The sequence below is a fragment of the Dromiciops gliroides genome, chromosome 2 (genome assembly GCF_019393635.1).
Source record: "Dromiciops gliroides isolate mDroGli1 chromosome 2, mDroGli1.pri, whole genome shotgun sequence".
NCBI classification, from domain to species: Eukaryota; Metazoa; Chordata; class Mammalia; order Microbiotheria; family Microbiotheriidae; genus Dromiciops; species Dromiciops gliroides.
Genome location: NC_057862.1, coordinates 63,471,007 through 63,494,711, shown reverse-complemented (window position 1 = coordinate 63,494,711; position 23,705 = coordinate 63,471,007). Strand labels below are relative to the sequence as shown.

The 23,705-nt window shown below is 41.4% G+C and overlaps 1 protein-coding gene across 6 annotated transcripts in view; it reads right to left on the bottom strand.

Moving 5' to 3' along the window:
* Positions 1-23,705, bottom strand: part of PRXL2A (peroxiredoxin like 2A) — a 59,121-nt gene that overhangs the window by 11,387 nt on the left and 24,029 nt on the right. For all 6 annotated transcript variants that reach the window (XM_043984942.1, XM_043984943.1, XM_043984946.1 and 3 more), the window contains 4 exons: positions 20,527-20,703; positions 20,249-20,343; positions 8,786-8,926; positions 6,433-6,597 (listed from right to left, as the gene is read on the bottom strand). In XM_043984942.1, the coding sequence (XP_043840877.1) occupies positions 6,433-6,597; positions 8,786-8,926; positions 20,249-20,343; positions 20,527-20,701 (576 nt within the window). In that variant the 5' untranslated portion in view covers positions 20,702-20,703. The remainder of the gene's footprint in view (positions 1-6,432; positions 6,598-8,785; positions 8,927-20,248; positions 20,344-20,526; positions 20,704-23,705) is intronic.

Sequence of the window (23,705 nt, the reverse complement as noted above, 5' to 3'; positions counted from 1 at the left end):
GCAAAAAGCACACTCTGTTCCTTTGCCCATCAGGAAAGAATTGAGCTGGCTGTACTGCTCCAAGTACATTAAAAAAGGAGCAGTGAAATAAGTTCATGCATCAAACTAAAGAAGGGAAAGGAGGGGCAGCTAGGTGGCGCAGTGGATAGAGCACCGGCCCTGGAGTCAGGAGGACCTGAGTTCAAATCTGGCCTCAGACACTTAACACTTACTAGCTGTGTGACCCTGGGCAAGTCACTTAACCCCAATTGCCTCACTAAAAAAAAAAAAAAGGGAAAGGAGAGAAGATCCACTGGCAATAAATACTTATTGAATGGCTGCAAGACTAAAAGACATAACAGCAACATTGATGTTGCTAGGTGGTGCCACAGGGCATTGAGGGCTGGACTTGGAGTCAGGAAGACCCGAATTCAAATCCAGTTTCAGATATTTACTTAGCTTTGTGACCTTGGACAGATCACTTAACCTCTCTCAATCTCAGTTTCCCCATCTGTAAAATGAGGGTAATATAAACACTTATTTCCTGGGATTGTTGTGAATTGCAAACCTTAAATTGCTATATAAATGCTACAAGAAGTAGTAGTAGTAGTAGTAGTAGTAGTAGTAGTAGTAGTAGTAGTAGTAGTAGTAGTAGTAGTAGTAGTAGTAGCAGCAGCAGCAGCAGCAGCAGCAGCAGCAGCAGCAGCAGCAGCAGCAGCAGCAGCAGCAGCAGTAGTAGCAGTAGCAGCAGCAGCAGTAGCAGCAGTAGTGGTGCTGGTAGAAGTAGTATTGGGGTTGGTGCTGGCAGTAATTACTATTTCTGTGACCTTGGAAGTTATATCATCTCCCTAAGCCTATTTCTTCATCTGCAGCATGGGATCAATAATGAGAAGGGTATGGTTATTGGGAAGAAAGTACTTTATAAACTTAAAGGGCTTTATAAATTCTCTAATTATTGCTAAGTGATTCGAAGGCAGCTTTTGGTTCTTGGCCAGCAGAGCCAGTTCAACGTCAAATCTCCATCTCTAAGGATACAGGGTGGAGATCTCTGTAAGAACAGAGTCAAACAAAATTCTGAGCGATACAACTTGTGGGAGAGGGAGAGAAAACAGCAGCGTCTGCTGTGAATAACATCCTCCAGGGATGAAGGTGGGTGGGGCATCCAGGCTCTTCTGGAGCCAAACTTTCCTTAGAGGAATGAGTATCTACAGAGTCATCAGGAGGCAGAATAGAACATGTTGGCCAAACCTTGGCCCAAGGGGCTGCTAATAAAGGGTGGCATCTCAGAATTTTTGAGCAGTAAGGAACCTCAGACATCACTCTAGGCCCATCCTTCACAGGGAGAATTAAATAAGAGAGCCAGTTAGTAGCAGACACAGAATTGGCACTCGGGATCAGCCTCCTTGCTAGCCTAAGAGGCAGCTGGGTGGCATAATGGATAGTATTAGAACTCAGGTGGGGAAGACCTCAGTATCCTATTTTTTTTTTTTAGTAGGGCAATGAGGGTTAAATGACTTGCCCAGGGTCACACAGCTACTTAAGTGTCAAGTGTCTGAGGCTGGATTTGAACTCAGGTCCTCCTGAATCCAAGGCCAGTGCTTTATCCACTGCGCCACCTAGCTGCCCTATCAGTATCCTATCTTGAGACACTTATTAGCTGTGCAATCCTGGGCAAGTCTCTGAACTTCTCTCAGTCTCAGTTGCCTCACCTGTAAAATGGGAACAATAGTGCCTACCTCCTACAGGTGTTGTGAATATTAAATAATAGATGTAAAATGCTTTAGAAATCTCAGCTATTATTATTAATGACTCTTTCCTCATGAGGGGTGCTTCATTTATTTTTTATTGTCAATGAAAAAAAATAGCAAGTGATTTTTCCCTTCAGCCTCATCTATTTAAAATATTGGAGAGGGGAACAATTAAAAGTGAGAATGTAGGCAGCAGTTTGTGTTTTCAGAGCAATCATTTCAAATTATTTTTGCATCAACCATGTGAGTTAATGGAGATGGTATCATCCCACCAGACAAATAAGAAAAATTACCTACACTAAGGCACAGTGATTTGTTCAGAAGTTCACAATTAATTAGTTGAGAAGACCAGGATTGAAACCCAAGATCTCCTATGCTCTTTCCAACAGGCTACTCTGTGAAGGCTTATGAGGGCTCAGTCAGATGGATTAACTGGAGGATGAAGCTGCCAAACTGATATTCTTAGAATACAGATCTGGACAGCACTCCTCTTCAGAAACTTTTGATGGCTCACTATTGCCTTCAGGATGATGAACTGAAAAAAAAAAATCATCAGCCTGGCTTTCAAATGTCCCCACTCTCTGCGTCCCCACCCACCTTTCTACTCTTATTTCATGATATTCCTCTTGACATACTTTTCACTCTAGAGAAATAGGCCTGCTCGATGTTTCCTTTCAGAGCCTTTGAACAGGGGGGTTCTCTGGTGCCTGGAATGCCCTTCCTCTTCAACTCTGCCTTGGAGAATCCCCAGCTTCCTTTGTTTTTTATTTTATTTTATTTTAATTAATCAATTAATTAGTTAGTTCATGCATTCATTCATTTACTTATTTATTTATTTTTGGTGGGGCAATGACTTGCCCAAGGTCACACAGCTAGTAAGTGTCAAGTGTCTGAGGCCAGATTTGGACTTAGGGCCTTCTGAATCCAGGGTCGGTGCTTTATCCACTGCGCCAACTAGCTGCCCCCGCCCCTCACCCCGGCTTCCTTTAAAACCATGTCCAAGTACTACAGTGTATACAAAGCCTTTTCTGGTCCCTTGTGGTTTGCGCACTCTTTTTAAGATCACTCTATCTATATTTTCCATTTTCTCGTCTGGGTGCACATTATGGCCCCTGGTGGAATTAAGTCTCTTCAAAGGCAAGGATAATTTCATTTTGGTTTTGTGTCCCCATCCCCTCGCAAAGTGCCTTCCACATAATAAGTGTCTAATGAAGCTTTGGCAAGTTGGATCGAAGAGTAAGGAGGCTTTGAGGGAGTCAAGTAAGAAAAAAAGACAACAGCAAAGGTTAAAATTAAGTTAGCACCTCCAGCTGGCAGGATTTGGGATCCTATTTAATGATCAGTCCAGGAGTTTTCTGATTAAAAGTGATACTCATTTCGAGGGAGGATCTGCCCCTCCTTGGACAAAGCTGAATTAGCTATGGAGGTAAAAACCAAAGCTGTCTTTGAAAGACCTGAGAAAAGCTAATAGAGCAGAGGGAGGCTTCTATGCCTGCTTGACTCCTGATGACCAAGCCTGGATTCCTGCAGGTGGCTTTAGGGAAAGAGAGTGGCAGAGACTGGGGTGTGGGAGGGCAGAGTAGAAATGAATACTTGAAGGTCCATAAGGTATGGAGTATGGGGCTCCTAGATCCTTTAATATAGCATTAAAATAGGTCCCAGTATAATTGAGGGGCAGCATAGTATAACCCTAATAAATTAATAAATGCTTCATCATCCATCCGTCCATCCATCCGTCCGTCCGTCCGTCCATCCATCCATCCATCCATCCATCCATCCATCCATCCATCCATCCATCCATCCATCCATCCATCCATCCATCCATCCATCTATCCATCCATCCATCCATCCATCTGTCCATCCATCCAAAGGTCACTATTGTTGTGACTGGCCTTTAGTTTCTTTCTCTATAAAAAAGGGGTTGTGCATGCCTATAATCCCTGATACTAGGGAGCCTGAGACTGAAGCTGGGGGTATCATTTGAGGTTAGTGGTTCTGAGTTGCAATAGGGCTAAAGCCAATTGGGTGTCTCAGCTGTCCAGAGCTAATACAGTGAGCTCCCAGGTGTTGGGGAACATTGTGGGGTGGGGAATGCCAGGCTGTCTAAGGAGGGGTGAACTGGCACAGAATGGAAATGGAGCTCAAAGCTTCCATGCCAGTCCATTTGCACTTCCAGGCTAGGTGAGATAGGGAGACCCACCCTCTAAACAACCAACCAAATGAGCAGGAGGGGTTAGACTGTTTTCTCAGTCTGTAGAATCCATAAAACATTTCTGTTTCCTGTTTGTAAAAGGAAGATGATATTTTTAATACCTGACAGGACAATTGGGAGAAAAGCACTTGGTAAACTTTAAAACACAAACATGAGAATTAGTGCCCCTGCTATTGCTACTACCACTTTCATTGACTTGGTTCAGTCCTTTCCTGCTCTTTGTGGCCCCATTTGGGGTTTTCTTGCAAAGACACTGCAGTTGTTTGCCATTAGCTCATTTGACAGATGAGGAAACTGAGGCAAATACGGTGAAGTGACTTACTTAGGGTCACACAACTAGTGTCTGAAACCAGACTTGAACTCAGGAAGATGAAACTTCCTGCCTCCAGGCCTAGAATTCTATCCATTGAGTCACACAGCTGCCTTGAAAACATGTACATTCAAGTTATTGCTTCAGCTGCTGCTATTACTGTTGTTACTACAGGCATTAATACAGAGATAACTAGATCTTAATAGCTACCCCAGCAGAAATAAGGGAAATTAATAACATACTTGATCTTTCTTAATACCACGCTCTACGGAAGATAAATGGCACAAGGGAAATTTATTGCTTTGTTTCTAGAGTCCAAGACTTTCAGTGGTTGAAGAAATGTCTACAGTTACTCAAATGAAAGTTTCTCTTATTATAAGGGGATATGGGGTGTGTGTAATAGGGTCCAAGGTCCTGGACTTGGAGTCTAGAAGAGATCTGAGTTCAAATCTCACCTTTCCTGATTCTACCCTCTGTGATTTTATTAGTCATATTTCCTCATCTGTAATATGGAACAGCTAGGTGGGGCAGGTGATACAGCACTAGGTCTGAAGTCAGAAAGACTCCTTTTCCTGAGTTCAAATCAGGCCCTGGACACTTGCTAGCTGTGTAACCCTGGGCAAGTCTCTTAACCCTGTTTGCTTTAGTTTCCTCATTTCTAAAATGAGCTGGAGAAGGAAATAGCAAACCCTTCCAGTATCTTTGCCAAGAAAACCCCAAATGGGGTCATGGAGGGCCAGACATGACTGAAACAAATGAACAAACATGGGAGAAATAATCCTATTTTATATTTATCCTACCCATCTCTCAGTGTTGTTGGGAAGATAAAAAGAGGATGCATGTGTAGCAGATGCCCTTGTGGGTGCTTCCCTTCTCCCTCCAGCATAAGCAGACGCCATTCTGGTTGACCAGCAAGGGGACCAGCTTCCACCTATGTATCATTTGTTGCTGGTTGAGTCCCATGTTTGGCTCTTGAGTTAGAACTAAATGAATGTATAAATGAGTCTCTCACCTCTCAATTTCTTCTTTTCTTCTGTCTTTGATGATGACTTTTTAGGCTGTCTACAGGTTTCCTTTCCTCCCTGCACCCTCCCTCCCCACCTGGACACAAGCCATAAATAAACTGATGCCTTAGATGGGGCTGCTCCCCTTTATTTTGGTTTGGGGCTTTGTGAGGACTCAAAAAAGCCTACAGTGGCAGGGAAGGTATCTCCTACCAATAAGGTGACAAGAATGCCATCCCCTGGAGCAGTCATGACTGATGGCAGGGGGAGGTGGTTGCACTGGGCAGACTGATCACTGCCAGAGAGAGTGCCTAAGCAGTGACAGAGGTAGGTTGGTGCCAAGAGAAGAGCTGGAATCAGAGAGAAGCCAGCAGAAAGAAGATCAAGGCTAGCTATTTGAGTGGACAATACCCAGGGCAGAGACGGAATGTGAAATGGCAAATTAGCAGAACTGCCAAAGTGTTTTAAGTCATATTGAGACTTATTACTGGCTTCCCAGAAGATTTTAACTTGGCTCTAAGTTGAACACGAGAATCCCGTTTAAATTGCTGCATCGATACATTCATGCTGTGATGCTCTTATGCTTAGAATTTATCTCTCTGTGTAGGATAAAATACCTGTCCCATAACTGATTCACATTTGTACAATGAATACCTTTTAAAATTATCCATCTTTTGGGGGAAATCCTAGACTAGAACCCCAAATAGAATTGTTCCAGGAGTAACTGGGGTGGGGGTGATGAGGTAATAAATGTGAGACTGGGGAGCCCAATCCCCTGCAGAGAAGTCTGGCTCTTCATTAGATCCAAACCTAGGTGAACAGAGGTGGCAGGTAAAGGAAAAGGGCATTTATCTGAAGCCTCCGCCAAATAGTACCTTTATTCTTTCAGCTAGCCATGTCAAGCTTTTTGTGAATCGTAAAGTGCTCTGTGAATATCAGGGGTTATCATGAGCCTGCAGAGTTGGGGATGATTCCTGGCTTGTCTCTGCCAGATAATGGGATGGTAGATGTGACTTCTAAGCTCAGAGAAAATGGTAAGTATGACACAAGGGAACAGTAAGGAGTTTTCAAGGAAGATGAACAAGACAGCATATAAGCATAGACATACAAAGACACACACACACACACACACACACACACACACACACACACACACACACACACACACACACACCCCACCTGCTTGCCTGGTCCAATCACATAAACACCTCCAAGGATAATGCCTTCTCCATCCAGGTTACCAGAGAAGCCCTTATTCCAGGCCCGGAAAAAGTTCTGCCAAACACCCAGACGAATGAACCCCATAAACATCATCTTCCGCTTCTGGGGGCCATAAAATTTTTTCTGGAGGAAAGAGACAGATGCCAAGTTATTGTTGCTTATGCCGTTATTCCTTCCTCCCTCTCCCCAGTGTGCCCTCACCTCTTCAGAAGAGGAAGGCTGTCAGAAGAAGCATTTCGTTCCTACCGGGAAAAAAATATCATGTCTTTTTGTTGACACATGGACAAGTTTTGTGTGTTATACCCCAAACTGACACAGAATCCCAAGAATTAAGCTGAGTTCTCTCATTAAAAGTAATAGGGTAGGGGCAGCTAGGTGGTGCAGTGGATAGAGCACTGGCCCTGGAGTCAGGAGAACCTGAGTTCAAATCTGGCCTCGGACACTTAATGCTTACTAGCTGTGTGACCCTGGACAAGTCACTTAACCCCAACTGCCTCACCAAAAAAAAAAAAAAAAAAAGGAAGAAAAAGTAATAGGGTAAAAGGCTAGAGAATGTACACATGGCTCTGAACCCATATCCTAGCTGAATATTTATACTTGTACTTTTTAAGTTTTTGTTCGTGTGTGTGTGAGAGAGAGAGGGGGTACCTCCATGTACCCCAGTCACAACTTCTCTATGACAGTAAACTATTTTTGAGAGTTTCTGTGGTTGAAAAATTAATCTTCTGAGTGCTACAAAAGGAAGATCACTGGTTTTGCAGTATGAAGACCTAGGTTTAAAGTGAGCTCTAACGCTTACTCCCTGTGTGATCTTGGGCAAATCATTTAACTTTTTGGGATCTCAGTTGCTTCATTTGTAAAAACAAGGTTTGGGCTGTGTGGTTCCTAAGCTTCTTTATGGCTCTAAATCCATGATCCCATGATCTCTACTTAGTTAGGCTGGTGTTTGAACAGTCTTCCTAGCTTGAGAAGGCCTGTCAGAGCTTGTAGCCTCCCAAAAGAGCTTTTGGAATACTGATGTCTTTGAGGCAGCTAGGTGGTGCAATGGATTGAGTGCTGGACACAAAGTCAGGAAGACTGGAGTTCTAATCCTGCCTTAGACACTTGCTAGCTGTGTGACCCTGGGAAGATCACTTAGCCTCTGTCTGCCTCAGTTTCCTCACCTGTAAAATGGGGATAATAATGGCACCTACCTCCCAGGATTACTGTGAATATCAAATAAGATAATAATTGTAATGCACTTAGAACAGTAACTGGCACCTGGTAGTGCTATATAAATGTTAGTTATTATGGTTATTAGTATTATTATATCCATACAATGACTAGCTATTGGAGCAGGAACTCAGTGGAGGAAAAAACACTAGCAGCCTGAAATATTCTTGCTCTCACTGGATGGTAGCAATCGTCTAGTTTCTGCTGTAATCAAATGGGTACAATGGGAGGTAGGGAAAAAAAATGCCTCATCTATAAAATGTAGATAATAATAGCACCTAGCTGTCAGAGTTGTTGTGAGAATCAAATGAGATCATATTTATAAAGCACTGAACACAGTGCTTGGCACCTGGCAAGTGCTATATAAATGTTAGCTATTAACATCACCATCGGGGGCAGCTAGGTGGTGCAATGGATAAGGCACTAGCCTTGGATTCAGGAGGACCTGAGTTCAAACACAGCCTCAGACACTTACTAGCTGTGTGACCCTGGGCAAGTCACTTAAACCCCATTGCCCTGCCAAAAAAAACCCCCCAAAAAACAAAAACAAAAAACATCACCATCATCCTTATCCGGATCATTTATCATTAATCTGTGGCAATGACAGGCCATGACAGCTGGTGAACAATAGGAATAATGGGCCATTTCCCAGATACCTCAAGTCTGCTTCCTTTGTGAGCACTGTATTCCATCACAGAATAAATGAGCCCTACTTGGCTTTAGTGATACGTCCCTAACAGAACTTCATTTCAAGAAGCATTTAAGCAATAACCAAAAAGAAAATTCCTATAATCCCCTAATTATGTTATCCAAGGTGCATGAAAAAGATAATCTTGTGAGAGTAGGACAAGCAGGGAGGCCACTGGGCTTTCAAAGAAACTCAAAGTCTATAGAAAAATCCAAGGCTGACTTTAACTAGCTGAGGTATAGTACTGTTCAAGTAATTCATTTCCACAAGGCCAACTTCAGGCCAAGTCTGTCAAACCTTGGCAGTTCAGCATTCAATAAACTCCCAGAATTCAACCAAGCAAAGAGCCAACTCTAATTTGGCACTGTGAAAAAACACACAGCATTGGAATAAGTTTTGCAACAGATGTACCCTTTCATCCAGAAAGATCTTTCCTTTGAAATATGGCTGGAAATTCTCCACTTCTGACCCAATCTTTTCTTTCACCACGGCATAGAGTGGGATGCCCAACTGGTCTAGCTGTGGCTTGAGAGCAGATAGTCCGGCTGCCTCCTAAGAGAAAGATAAGAAAGGTTAGTGTACACACACACACACACACCCCCACCACAAACCCCAACAATCTTCTTCCTCATTGATAAAAGGCTTCATAATCTTATTTCAATTCTTCAAAGTAAGCATAAAAAACCCCACTCCATCTCAATATCCAAAGATGTCACCTCCTGGGGGAGACTAGGACTGAAAGTGCCAATATTCATTGGAACTTAAAGGAGGATAAAGATGGCTTGTCTTCTTTTTATTGCCAAATAACAGCTCACTTATGTTTTATAACATTATTCAGTCAAAAACAACCAACAAATAAATTTATTTTGCAGGGTGACCCCGTCTAATTTGAATGCATTGAGGCAGCACATGGAATATGTGGCTACATTAACACGCAAAGGCCTTTGTCGTACAAATGGGAAAGGGGATGTTTATGGTATTGCAGAAGATTTCACCAGTGACAAAGATATTTCATCATAGGCAAGGACCCTAGCACTGAAGGCCTTCCATAATTGGGCTCCAATTTATGTCTTCAACCTAATTAGGGAGGCAGTATGCTGTTTTGGATAGAGTCCTACTCTTGGAGTAAGGAAAATCTAAGTTGAATTCAAACTAGAATGCTTATTAACTCTGTGACCTTGGATAAATCACTTAACCTTTGAGAGTATCATTCATTCATTCAGCAGGCATGAAGCACCCATAAAGTACCAGGCACTGGGCTAGGCTCTTTGGATACAAACAGAAAAATGAAAGGGAATGACTTCTATTAGGGAAAGCTTCAGTTTTCTTATCTGGAAAACAGAGATAAGAATAGCACCTGCCTCCCAGAATTGCAAGAATTAAATAAAATAATGTACACAAAGCAAATTTTGAAGTCCCATGTAAAAGTGAGCTGCTGTAATTCTTCTCTTTTTCATCTTATTTTCAGTGGAATTCTAAGAGAAACAGTCCAAGGACAGGTCTATATGCTACTATTGTCTTTTGTGTTTAATGTTTGAGAGACTATTGGACAGATGGAAGAAATGATTTTTTTAAAATTGTATTTTTCCCCCAATTAAATGTAAAGATAGTTTTCAACATTCATTTTTATAAAATTTTGAGTCCCAAATTTTTCTTCCTCCTTTCCTGTCCTCCCCCTGGTTGTATTTATCTAGTTCTGAGGGAAAGGTTGAGGTCCCCTACTAGTATAGTTTTGCTGTCTATTTCTTCCTGTAACTCACTTAATCTCTTCTCTAAGAATCTGGATGCTATACTACTTGGTGCATAGATGTTTAGTATTGATATTACTTTATTGTCTATGGTACCTTTTAGCAAGATTTAGTTTCCTTCCTTATCTCTTTTAATTAGATTTACTTTTGCCTTTGCTTTGTTTGAAATCAGGATTGCTATCCCTACTTTTTACTTCAGCTGAAGCATGATATATTCTGCTCCAGTCTTTTACCTTTACTTTAAGTGTATGTCTCTGCTTCATATTCTACATAACATACATATTGTAGGGTTCTGGTTTTCAATCCACTTTGCTATCTGCTTCTGTTTTATGAGAGAGTTCATCACATTCTCATTCCCATTCCCATTCCTATTTTTCCCCTTATTTATAATTTTCTCTCTCCTTTCAACCTTTCCCTTTTCTCCAGTGTTTTGTTTCTGGCCACCACCTCCCTCAGTCTGTTCTCTATTCTATCAGTCCCACTTCCCTTTTGTTTCCACTTTTGCCTCCTACTTCTGCCCTCCCTTCTATCAGCACCCCACCCTTTTCCTTTTCCCCACCTAGTTCTGTTCTCCCTTCTATTAGCACCCCACCCTTTTCTTTTCTCTTTCCCTACCTAGTTCTGCCCTCCCTTCTTTTAGCACCCCACCCTTTTATTTCCTTTTTTTCCTCTTACTTCCCTACAGGGTAAGATAAATTTCTATGCCCAACTGAGTGTGTATGTTTTTCCCTCTTTGAGCCAAATCTGATGAGAGTAGGGTTGAAACAATACTAACCCCTCCCTTCTTTCCCTCTATTATAATATTTTTTGGTGCCTCTTCATGTGATGTAATTTATCCCACTATGCCTCCCCTTTCTTCTTCCAATATGATCCCTTTTTTCTCCAATCCTTTATGGTTTTTTTTTAAATATCATCACACCAAAATAAAATTATACACACACTCTCTATGTATACTCCTATCTACCCTAATAGAGATACAGTTCTCAAGAGTTACAAGTATCTTCCTGTGCAGGGATGTAAACATTTTAACCATATTGAATAATTTTTTTTTTACTGTTTTACCTTTTTATGTTTCACTTGAGTCTTGTATTTAAAGATTGAATTTTTCTGTTCAGTACTGGACTTTTCATCAGGAAATTTTAAAAGTCCCTCCCTTGAAATATAATAATCAGTTTTGCTGGGTAGTAGATTCCTGTTTGCAAATCAAGCTCCTTTGTCCTCTGATCCTTTAATGTTGAAGCTTCCAAGTTCTGTGTAATTCTGATTGTGGCTCCTTGATATTTTAAATTGTTTCTTTCTGGCTACTTGCAGTATTTTTCCCTCATCTGATAGTTCTGGAATTTGGCTACAATATTCCTTGGCATTTTCCTTTTGGGGTCTCTTTCAGGAGGTGATCAGTGGATTCTTTCAATGACTATTATTTTTCCTCAGTTTCTAAGACATTGGGGCAGTTGTCCTTGATAATTTCCTGAAATATGCTATCCAGCATAGCCCTCAGGTGGTACAAGAACTCTTCTTTTTTTTTTTTTGGTGAGGCAATTGGGGTTAAGTGGTTTGCCCAGGGTCACACAGCTAGTATTAAGTGTCTGAGGCCAGATTTGAACTCAGGTCCTCCTGACTCCAGGGCCAGTGTTCTATCCACTGTGCCACCTAGCTGCCCCAAGTCCAAGAACTCTTGAATTGTTCCTCCTGTATATATTTTCCAGGTCTGTTGTTTTTTCCAATGAGGCATTTTACATTTTCTTCTACTTTTACACCCTTTTGATTCTGCTTTACTGCTTCCTGGTATCTCATTGAGTCATTAGCTTCCATCTGCCCAATTCTGATTCTTGAGGATTATTTCCCCCAGTCAGCTTTTGCACCTCCTTTTCCATTTAGCCAATTGTTTTTTTTTTTAAGGAAGTATTTTCTTTTTCCATATTATTGACTTTCCTGCATAACTCTCATTTCTTTTCCCAATTTTTCTTCTACCTCTCTTATTTGATTAATAAAATCCTTTTTGAGCTCTTCCAAGAAGACTTTTTGGTTTTGAGACCAATTCATCTTCCCCTTTGAGGCTTTTCATGTAGGCATTTTGACACTGTTGTCCTCTTCTGAATTTGTATTTTGGTCTTCTTTGTCACCATAGTAGCTTTCTACAGTGAGGGTTCATTTCTGTTTCTTCCTCATATTTAGCCTATTTTGTGCCTTTTAAAGTTGAGCTCTGCTTCTGGGGTACAGGAGATACTGTCTCAAGCTTCTTTTGCTGGGGACTGGGGGGCATGATCATTGGTTTTCTGCTCTGAGGCCTTAGCAGTTTGAGGCTTGCTCACTGCACTAGGGTGGCCTGGACTAGTTGCATCAGTTATGTAGTGGATACCCCAGTTGGCATATTGCCTTCTGTGTTGGGACTGGGGGCGGGGGGGCTCACAACTGGTCTCCTGTACCACTAGTCTATTGAACCAGGACTAAGGGTCCTCAACTGCTGATTTGTGCTGTGGCTAAGAACTTTCTGCTGGTTTGCCCAGATACCCTCTGCACTGAACTGTGCTCCCCTTTTACCCAAATGAGATAGACCTTTCCTGAAGATCTTCTAAGTTATCTTAAGCCAGAAGATTGTTACATTACATTTTCTGTAGGTTCTGTAGCTCCAGAATCCATTTAGAAGCTTAATTTAACATTGTTTCCAAGGGAAATTTTGGGAGAGCTCAGGCAACTTCCTGGCTTCTCTCTGCCCTCTTGGCTCCACCCCTATGTCCCCAAAAGATTACTTTTTATAACCGACTAGAAATACTGAGATTGTTATTATTGTACAGAACTAGTCTCCTTGACTCTAAGGACAATTCTATTGCCACCAGGCCACACTGCCTCTGACACATACTGGCTGTTTGGCCCTAAGTAAGTCACATAACTTCAGTATTCTAGGCACCTCTTAAGATTTTAAGTTCTAGTGAAGCTCCTGACCTACATTGATAGAGGGTTTTTCTCATCTAGTAAGTTTCCTAAATCAATGAAGTCACACATCCATTTCCTATTCCTCCTCCTATCCTCCTCCTCCTCCTCTTCCTTATTTCATCATCTCTATCATCATCCCTGGTAAGAACACAATACTCCAGCCAGATCAATTAATTTTCCTCAGAATATGCCCTGCAAAGCCCCACCACTTTGCCTTTTCCCTTCATATAGAATGTCTTTCCTCTCCTCCTCTCTTCTTATCCTCAATCCTATCTATTCTTCAGGACCTAGCAAAAATTCCTGCCTTCCCTGACAATTCTGTTCACAGGGATTGAATTCAACACAACAAACATTTACTAAATATTTGCCATGTATCGGTTACTGCCCACAGATCCCTCTGGCATTTGAGCTCATTATGCAAACCACTTACTTGACACTTAATGACTAGTGATATCTGCTGCATAATGTTTTGTAATGTTATTTATTTTTGTGCTATTTTAAAACTTTATATAAGTATATGTCTTATCTCTCTAACTATCTTTTGATAGAGCACTGGGCTCACCTTCCTGAGTTTAAATATAGCCTTAGACACTAGCTCTGTGACTCTGGGCAAGTCACTTAACCCTGTTTGCCTCAGTTTCCTCATCTGCAAAATGAATTAGAGAAAGAAATGGCAAACCACTCCAGTATCTTTGCCATGAAAACCCCAAAAAGGGTCACAAAGAGTTGGATACAACTGAAATGACTGAACAACAAGGGCAGGGACCTGTGTCAACTGCTTATCAATTATTCAGTCTACACAAAGCTAGGAGGGATAGCTATTATGCTGGATGATAGAGTCAGGATCAAAAACACCCAGATAGCCTAGAACTTTGGAATGAGTCAAATAGGTGAGAAGTAGAATGGACTTCCTTGGCAGGTAATGAGTTTCCCTTTACTGGAGGTCTTCAAGTAAAGGTTGGATGATCATTTAGGGGCAATTAGGTGGCACAGTGGATAAAGCACTGGCTCTGGAGTCAAGAGGACCTGAGTTCAAATGTCACCTCAGACATTTACTAGCTGTGTGACCCTGGGCAAGTCACTTAACCCCAATTGCCTCAGACATCCAGGGCCATCTCCAGTCATCCTGATGTATATCTTGCCATTGGACCCAGATGGTTGTGGAGGAGAGAGTGAGGTTGTTGACCTTGCACAGCCCTCCCTTACTTAAATTCAGATCAGCATAAAATATCACCCTGATGTCATGGTCCTCTTCAAGAACAAAGTATAAACAGCAACAAGGATGATCACTTAATGGAGGGAATTCTTGTAGGACTAATCAGGGAGGATTAGAATACCTCTAAAGTCCTTTCTAACTCAGACTTAGTGAATCTAAGATACCTTTCTTGCAGAACCCTACCCACTCACCCATTGTATTGTAGCACTATGAACACAGTAAGAAGTCAGTACTTATTTGTTGAATAAGTGAATTTCTATCAAAATAGGAGAGAAGTTGTATATTTGGAAAGATGGGGCTCAACTATTCTAAGTTATGAAATATATAGACCCTTTTCTCTATTGTGCAAATGCAATGCTAAAGCTTCTCCTCTAGAAAGAAACATTGCAATGTATTGGTCCACAAGCCCATTTAGGGTCAGGACACGTGCCACAAAGCTCAGGCATCTCAGCAGAAAAATACATCATAGGACATACTTTTTGTTTGGTAGAGAGGCAAAGAATGAGGTGTGGAATGAGGCATAGGCTCTCAGACATGGTCAGTGTGTATTTCTTTTGCTTAAATGTATTTCCCTGTTAATAGGGAGGATTTTACTTGTTATGGGGGCAGGATTGGGGAATAAGAGCAATGTGGACAAAGCTTTCTTAAAGTTACTGCAATCAGTGGGCAGCTGGTGGCACAGTGGATAAAGCACTGGCCCTGGATCCAGGAGGACTTGAGTTCAAATCCAACCTCAGATACTTGACACTTACTAGGTGTGTGACCCTGGGCAAGTCACTTGACCCCCACTGCCCCGCCAAAAAAAAAAAAAAAAACCCTAAAAAAAAAGTTACTGCAATCAAGATAGAGTATGTCTGCATTAAAGCAATTGTGTTTTGAAATATATCAACTCTACTTCAATTTATATATATATATATATATATATATATATATATATATATATATATATATATATATATATGTTTGCTTACTTTCTAAATCAAATGCAAGAAAGATTACCTAAATAGGAATACCATTTTCTTGAACACATTTATCAATAACTTGATTAAACAACAGACTCACATACCACAAAAGGTCTCATGGTGCTTGGAACATAGTAGACTGTATCAATTCATTATTTACTCCCTGCCTCATTTCCTTATTGGAGTCTGACTGGTAAGCTGAAAGGTTTCTCTCATTTAGAGGAATACATCTTTCACCAAAGACATTAGATGAACTAATACTATGTATATTTTCCCTATGATTCAAGGGTGAAGGGCTCCCTCCAGAATCTCCATTTATTGAAGGTTCTCATAGCAGCTATATCTTCATTTTTCATAAGGTTTCACTCCCCTAGATTTGTCCAAAATGCCTCCCCCTTCAGTTCCCTTATTAGAATGTAAGCACCTTGAGGGCATGAACTTTTTTCTTGTTGCCTGTATTTACAGTTATCCTTCCACCTTGCTGGGGTTAGGAGCACAGTCTCTACAACCCCAATCTAGAAAATCCAAGTAAAATTTTTTGGCCCTCCTTTTGTACCAGAGAAGAAGTCTGAATTTTTTCTTTTTCTTTTATGGGGTGTTTATAGTTAGTTTAAAGTATTTGGTCATATGCTCTGTTGGCCTTCAAGCTTCGTCTGAGGCTTCCACAAAACTCCCCCAAAATTTCCATTTTTTTTCTTACGCCAATCTGTGATGGATTGAAACCACAATGGGGAAAGTCATGATGTGGAAAAGACAACTATATATTCTTTTTTTTTTTTTTTGCGGGGCAATGAGGGTTAAGTGACTTGCCCAGGGTCACACAGCTAGTAAGTGTCAAGTGTCTGAGGTCGAATTTGAACTCAGGTCCTCCTGAATCCAGGATCAGTGCTTTATCTACTGTGCCACCTAGCTGCCCCTGACAACTATATATTCTTACTGCTTAGTACAATTCCTGGAACATAGTAAGTCCTTAATAAATGCTTGTTGACTTGCTTTTTACTCTGGGTCCCTTTATTAATTAATTTAACTGAAACTTTCATATATATATATATATCCTCTTCAGTCATCCTTCTGGAAACTCAAAATTTCCATAACATACCATCATTTAATTATGTTGGAACTTCTTTATCAACTTCTCAGGTCATCTTACTTTGAAAGTGGAAGAAATTAAGTCAGCACAAGCTCCTAAAATGCCATTGCTGCTTAGAGACCATGACCAACAAATGTAAATGGGAGTTGCTCCCTTGGTATAATCAGAGGTTTGCTGTATCTTGCTAAGAGAACCCAGCTCAGCCTACCTAGGATAGATAGGGAGGGGAGCCAGGCAAGACTGAAAAAGTCATGAAGGAAATCCCTTTAGGTCAGGAAGTGGGCAAACAAAAATATGAATATCATTCTCATTATTACTAATTAGGACATAATGTGCATCCAACTGGAAATGACTCAAGATCGCTAACAATTAGAATTATACAAAGTGGCATGGGCTACCTTGTAAGATAGTGAGTTCTCAATCACTAGAATTTCAAACAAAGGCTTGTTTGAGTCACTTCTAGAGAGGATGCTTACTCAGAAGCAAGTTGGACCAGATGACCTTTGAGCTTTCCAATTCTGATAATCAATCACTCAATCAACCAATCAATCAATGAACATTTATATATATATATATATATATATATATATATATACTATATCTTTTTTTTTTTTGGTTTTGGGTTTTTTGCAGGGCAATGAGGGTTAAGTGACTTGCCCAGGGTCACACAGCTAGTAAGTGTTAAGTGTTTGAGGCCTGATTTGAACTCAGGTCCTCCTGAATCCAGGGCCGGTGCTCTATCCACCATGCCACCTAGCTGCCCCCTATACTATATCTTTATGTATCTATCTATGTCTCTATCATCTGTCTACATTTACTGTGTGCTAGGCACTATGCAAAGAGCTGGGGACTCAAATAAAGTAAGTGAAATAATCCTTGCTGACAAGGAACTTCATTCCAATAGGAAAACATTATGGACATGTAGAATTATGCAAAACATAAATGTCAAGAGAATAAATGCAAAGTAGTCAAATACAAGGTAGTTTGGGGGGAAGGACATTAGCAGAAGAGGATTCATGAAGAACGTGGTGGATGGACTTAATCCTGAAGGAACACAAGGATTCTCTGAGGTAGAAGTGAGGAGGGAGTGCCTTCCAGGTTCAAGAGCAGCCAGCCTAAAGCACAGACACCAAAGATGGAGTGTTTGCTGTGTGTGAGGGAACAGAGAGAAATCTTGTTTGACTGGATCACAAAGTGCCCGTCAGGCAGTGTTTATAATGGGGGGATGGGGGTAGAGTCAATATGGCAGAATGAGAGGAAGCACTTTTTCATAGCTCACTCAGCACACCTCCTCCACAACTAAGCAGAATTCTGACAGACCAAATTCTGACTGAGAAAACCAAGAAGTCACAATGAGTCATTTTTTTAGCCTGGGGAAGCTGAAGAAGACAGACCTAGTGAGGTCTGTTTACAGTGGGGCAGGGGCTGGTGAAGAATGAGTGGATTGCCATGGAAAGGCTCATTCTAGTGCCCAAGGATGGAAAGGGGGACAAGACAGAGCATCCATGACAGAAAGCACTGGAGTAGAGAGAGAGCCCAGGGGACCTCTCAGCAAGTTACAGGAACAAGTGCTATCTGGAAGTTCTCTGTTCCTTATTACCCAGTTCTAGACCACAGATCCAGGGCAGAGAGGAGTGGTAGTGAGCAACCGGGACCCTAGCTATGTACTGAGCAAGGAAAAAATCCTAGAAACAAAGCCATATGGCTTTGAGTCCAGGAGGATAGTGGTAATTCAGTTCTTCAGACTTGCACATAAGTCTGCATTAGAATAACCAGAGAAGGAGACCAAGACCAAAGGGGAGCCAGCAGTTCATTGGCTCTGAACCTCTCCCAGAGAGCTAATAGTTGCTGAGTCCAGTGACAGTCTTCTGAAACTCAACAATCCATAAACCAACAGAGCCACAGAAACTTGTGGAGCTCACACCAAGAGGTCAGTGAACAGATCTTTCCCTGGATCACACCCCTTGAGGAGCATTGAAAATCTGTAGGGCCCCAGACTGAAATGTGAAAGCAGCACAAGGACATGAGAGTGCAAAAGCTCAGGCCAGACATCATTCCCAGAAGTGCCAAAGCACTAGCATAAAATTCAAAGTCAAGAAGTAGGCTGGAAGAATGAAGAAAGAAGAACTTGACTATAAAGAGGTACTGGGGTAACGGGAAACTCAAGACACAAATACAGAAGACAGTGTCTCAAAAAAACCCAAACAAACAAACAAAAACCCACCACCATTTACAAGCAAAGTCTCAAGGAAAAATGAAGATTGGATACAAGCCCAACAAAAATTCCCGGAAGGTTGGGGGGAAAAAAAAGTGGTTAAAAAAAGATCAAAAAAGAAAAGAGTTTACAATCCATATAAGAGTGCTAGTGGGGAAAATGGGAAAAGAAATGAGAGCTATGCAAAAAAACCTTAATGAAAAAAAAAAAAGAATGATCAGTTTGGTAAAAGAAGTTACAAAACCTTACTGAAGAAAATAACTCCTTGAAAATTGGAATTGGCCAAATGGAAGTTAATGACTCCACAAGATATTGAAAAATAACAAAAGAAAGTCAAAAGATAGAAAAATAGAAGAAAATGTGAAATACCTCATATAAAGATAGGCTTTTAAAAGCTAAACAGGAAAGTTTACTTTTGATTCTAGAGGCCAGCGGAGTTTATTGAGTAGAGGATGACATGGTCAGATATGTGCTTAAGGAAAATCACTTTAGTGGCAGTGTAAAGAATAGACTGCAATGTAGAGACTTGAGGAGTGATCAGTTGGAATTTGTGCTTTTGATTCAGGATGACTCAATTGCGAGACTTGAGTGGTAGAATCTATATAAACAGCAGCACTTCTCCCCCCACTCCCAAAGTCAGTCATAGGATCGCAGATTTAGGGACCTTACAGGCCATTAAGCCCAATCCTCTCATTTTACAATTGAGGAAAGTGAGGTCTGGAGAGACTAAGTGACTTATACACAGCTAGTAAGCAGCTGTTCTTCACTTAATAAATGGGCAAGCATTTCAGACAGCACCTTGTACCTTGTGGAAGTTTAGCCAATATTTGTTAAATTTGGCCAAATTTGGAGTGTTAGGAGTTTGGAGCTGTGATAACACCAGAAAAGACAAGAGTACCTGGGTTGTTTTTTGCACAGTAAGATTTCCCTCACAGTTCTCACTAGAAAGATAGCTAGCGAAGGAGGGGATGAATGGTTCATATTGTATATATTTTGTATTTATATGCATACATGTTGTTTTTGGCAACTAGGTGGCATAGTAGATAGATTGTTAGGTCTGGAATCTGGAAGATTCATCTTCCTGAGTTCAAATCCAACCCCAGATACTTACTAGCCATGTGACTCTAGGTAAGTCACTTAACCCTGTTTGCCTTAGTTTCTTCATTTGCAAAGTGAACCGGAGAAGGAAATGGCAAACATTCCAGTATTTTTGCCAAGAAAACCCCAGATGGAGTCATAAAGAGTCAGACATGACTGAAATGACTGAACAACATGTTCTGATGACGATCAACTGTAAAAGAGTTGGCGACCTTGATCAATACAATAATCTGAGACAATTCCAAAGGACACATGATAAAAAAATGCTATACGCTTCCAGAGAGAGAACCAATGCAAACTGAAGTATCATTTTTCTCCCTTTCTTTATTTTTCTTGCTTTTTTTGGAAATATGGCTAATATGAAAATATTTTTGCCTGATTTCACCTGTATAATTGATATAATGTTTGCCTCATCAGTGGGTGGGGGATGAGAGGGAGTCTAGAATTCAAAATTTAAAAAGAAAAGAATGCCAACAATAAAGAAATAATATTTTTTTAGAAAAAACCCCACAGTACTATAAATAACAGTGCTACCAACATGAAGTACAAAGGTCTCTCATTTATCATGGCTCTTTTGCCTAAATAAAAGCCCCAAATGCAAAGCTACATACCTCTCGACACAAAAAACAGCCTGGCCTTCGTACCGCCATGATCACTGCCCCATGGTGTTCCCAGAGTTCTCGGGCTTTGAAAGTCTTTGGGGATTCTGGAAGGGAAAGAAAGGTAGTCAATGTTGTTCTACTCACATTTCACTTCTTGGTTCTGAGGCATCGAAGCAGGCCTTAAGCTATCAGGGAATCTCACAAGACCAAGGACACTAGGTTCCTGGCCAAAACTAATATCCTGAATCATCTAGGAATCGTATAGAGCTCCAAAGCCCAATTCTCACCATCATCCAGGGTTTTCAGCTCTATCTCTTCCAGAAACTCCAGGGTAGCCGCTACTGATTTGGTCAGAAAGAGATCAGTGTTGGCCAGGAACACGCTCAAAGCAGCAACGCCCAGGGCTCCAGCCCCCAGAGACCACATGCCCATGGAGAAGAAGCTCAGGTCCAGGAAAGGCATTTCTGGAAATAAAAAGCAAGTTTGTTATTCCCCTATCTTAACTGGAGCCTGAAGCCTGAAGCCTGAAGCCTGAAGCCTGAAGCCTGAAGCCTGAAGCCTGAATCCTGTATGAAGGCCCCGACAAATATCCAAAGAAAAGCTTCTATTAAGAGTCATGTGGCCCATGTGCTTATCTTGGGAAGAACTCTGAGGCATTCAGCAGTCACGAAAACTAAACCAAGGCAGCTAAGCAGATCCCAAGGCATCAGACCAGCTCACAAAACAGGACTGAGCTCACTAGTCACCAAGGAAGACCACTTGGGGCTTTGGGGTTAGTTCTTACCATTTCCCAGGGTCTGCAGCTCACTTTTTAAATAACAGCAATCCTCCTTATAGAGCAGCAGTCCAAAGTCGGCAAAAGACTGCCCTTGCAACAATCCTCTGAGATAGGCAATGTAAATGATTTATCACCATTGCATGCTGGAGCCTCACAACAACTTATAAGGTAGGTACTACAGGTATGAAGGGGGTAGACCAGACTTAGCACAGTGCCTGGCACATAGTAGGCATTTAATAAATGCTTATTGATTAACTGACTTGTGATTCCATTGGTATGGAAAACACTCTATTACATCCTTTCCCTCCAAATCTAACACTCTCCCAACTCCCTTCTCTAGGCATCTAATCAGGAAGACCTCATCTCAAATCTGGCTTCAAACATTTACTAGCTGTGTGGCCATGGGCAAATCATTTAACCACAGTCTGCCTCAGTTTCCTCATCTGTAAAGTAAGGATAATAATAGCACCTAGGTTTCTTTTTCTGTCTTTTTCTTTTTCTTTTTTGGAGGGGAGGGTTAAGTGACTTGCCCAGGGTCACACAGCTAGTAAGTCTCAAGTGTCTGAGGCCCGATTTGAACTCAGGTCCTCCTGAATCCAGGGCCGGTACTCTATCCACTGTACCACCTAGCTGCCCCACCTAGGTTTTTTATGAGGATAAAATGAGAAAATACATGTAAAGTGCTTAGCATAGTGCCTCGCACTTAGTAGGGGTTTAATAAATGTTTATTTTCTACTTACCTTCCTTCCTTCCAGGTGCACACAGCTAGTAAATTCAAGCCCAGGTCTCTCCAAGGCTAGCACTCTTTCTATTATATACTAAATTAATCAGGGGTGTGGAAAGGGGAAGAAACCCAGTCACTTAGAGGGCAGAACCAAAAGGATTTAATGATTGGCTAGATATGATGCTCTGAAGGAGGTGACTGGGTCAATACTGGATAATATTCAACTGAGGCTGTTCCATTCAGCAAACACTACAACAATGGTCCAAGAAATTGCATTACCACCTGAAAAATCCAACTTGAGACAAAATCACAGTGGTGGTTCTGGCTAAATCAGCTGTGCCATGCTAGACTGTCCATACCCTAAGCAAGGCCCAGAATCCTCTTAGATAATTCCTCTAATTTTTCTGATATGGGCATATGACTCAGATGCAAATGCTATTTAGTTGTTGGACCAAGTTTTCCCAAGTTCTCCCCAGAGAGACTTGAGGCCTGACTATTTCTGAGTCTGTCTGCAACGGTCAATTTAGTCTGATCCTGCAAGAGGTTCTGATAAAAACAATAGAAAAATTAATCTTCCTAGTAGGCTTAAGTTTCTTTACCTATAGAACAAAGGGGTTAGACTAGATCAGTGGTATCCAACTCAAATAGAAACAAGAGACTATTAATATGCATAAGGATCCTGGTGGGCTGCCTACTGACTTAGGTTTAAAATGTAATACATTATATTACTTAAAATATAATATCATTTGTGTCTTAATGTATTTTTATTTATTTTGTCAAATATTTTCCAATTACTTTTTTTGGGGGGTGGTGGTGAGGTGATTGGGATTAAGTGACTTGCCCAGGGTCACACAGCTATTGTCAAGTGTCTGAGGCTGTATTTGAACTCACGTACTCCTGAATCCAGGGCTGGTGCTCTATCCACTGTACCACCTAGATGCCTCTCCAATTACTTTTTAATTCGATTCAGGCCATGCTCAGGAGGGTTGTGGGCCACATGTGGCCTGTAGGCCACAAGTCTGACACCTTGATAAAAGTGTCTACACTTGGTGTCCCTATGGCTCCATATTGGTTCTCCTCCTACCTCTCAGACTACTCCTTTCCAGTTCAGTCTTCCTTCCTTGAAACTTCATCTACATCATGCCTACTAACTACAGATAGTCCCAAAGCTCTGTCCTGAGCCCTTTTTTCCCCCTCAGTACTCTATAACTCAGAGATCTCAACAGACCCCCAAAAGGTTCAATTAGCATCTCTAGGCATACAATTCTCAGATCTATATAGCTACCCTTCATCCTTCTCTGAAGACCTACTCCCAAGTCACCACCTACTAGACACTTTGAACTGCATGTTTTATGGGTATTTCTATCTCAACATGTCCCAAATGATACTCATTATCTTCTCTCACTCTCAGCCCACCCTTACTTGTTTTTGTTCTTGCAGGGCAATGAGGGTTAAGTGACTTGCCCAGGGTCACACAGCTAGTTAAGTGTCAAGTGTCTGAGGCTGGATTTGAACTCTCTTACTTGTTTTTGTTTTTGCAGGGCAATGAGGGTTAAGTGACTTGCCCAGGGTCACACAGCTAGTTAAGTGTCAACTGTCTGAGGCTGGATTTGAACTCAGGTCCTCCTGAATCCAAGGCCAGTGCTTTATCCACTGTGCCACCTAGCTGCCCCCCACCCTTACTCTTAAAAAAAAAAACTCCTACTTTACTGTTTTATTGCCGAGGACACAGCTAGTGACTCGGTTTGTCAAGTCCATTGTCATCTACCACTCCTCACTCTCACCAACTGCAAGGATTCAATCAGCTGCCAAATTTGGTGATTTCTTTGACCTCAAATGTTTCTTAAATATGTCTCCTCTCCACTCAAACAGCCTCACACACAGCTCTCCATTTCCCTTTGGACTGGCTGCTCACACACTCTCTCTTTACCTCTGTCTTTCAGAATCCCTGGCTTCCTTAAAGA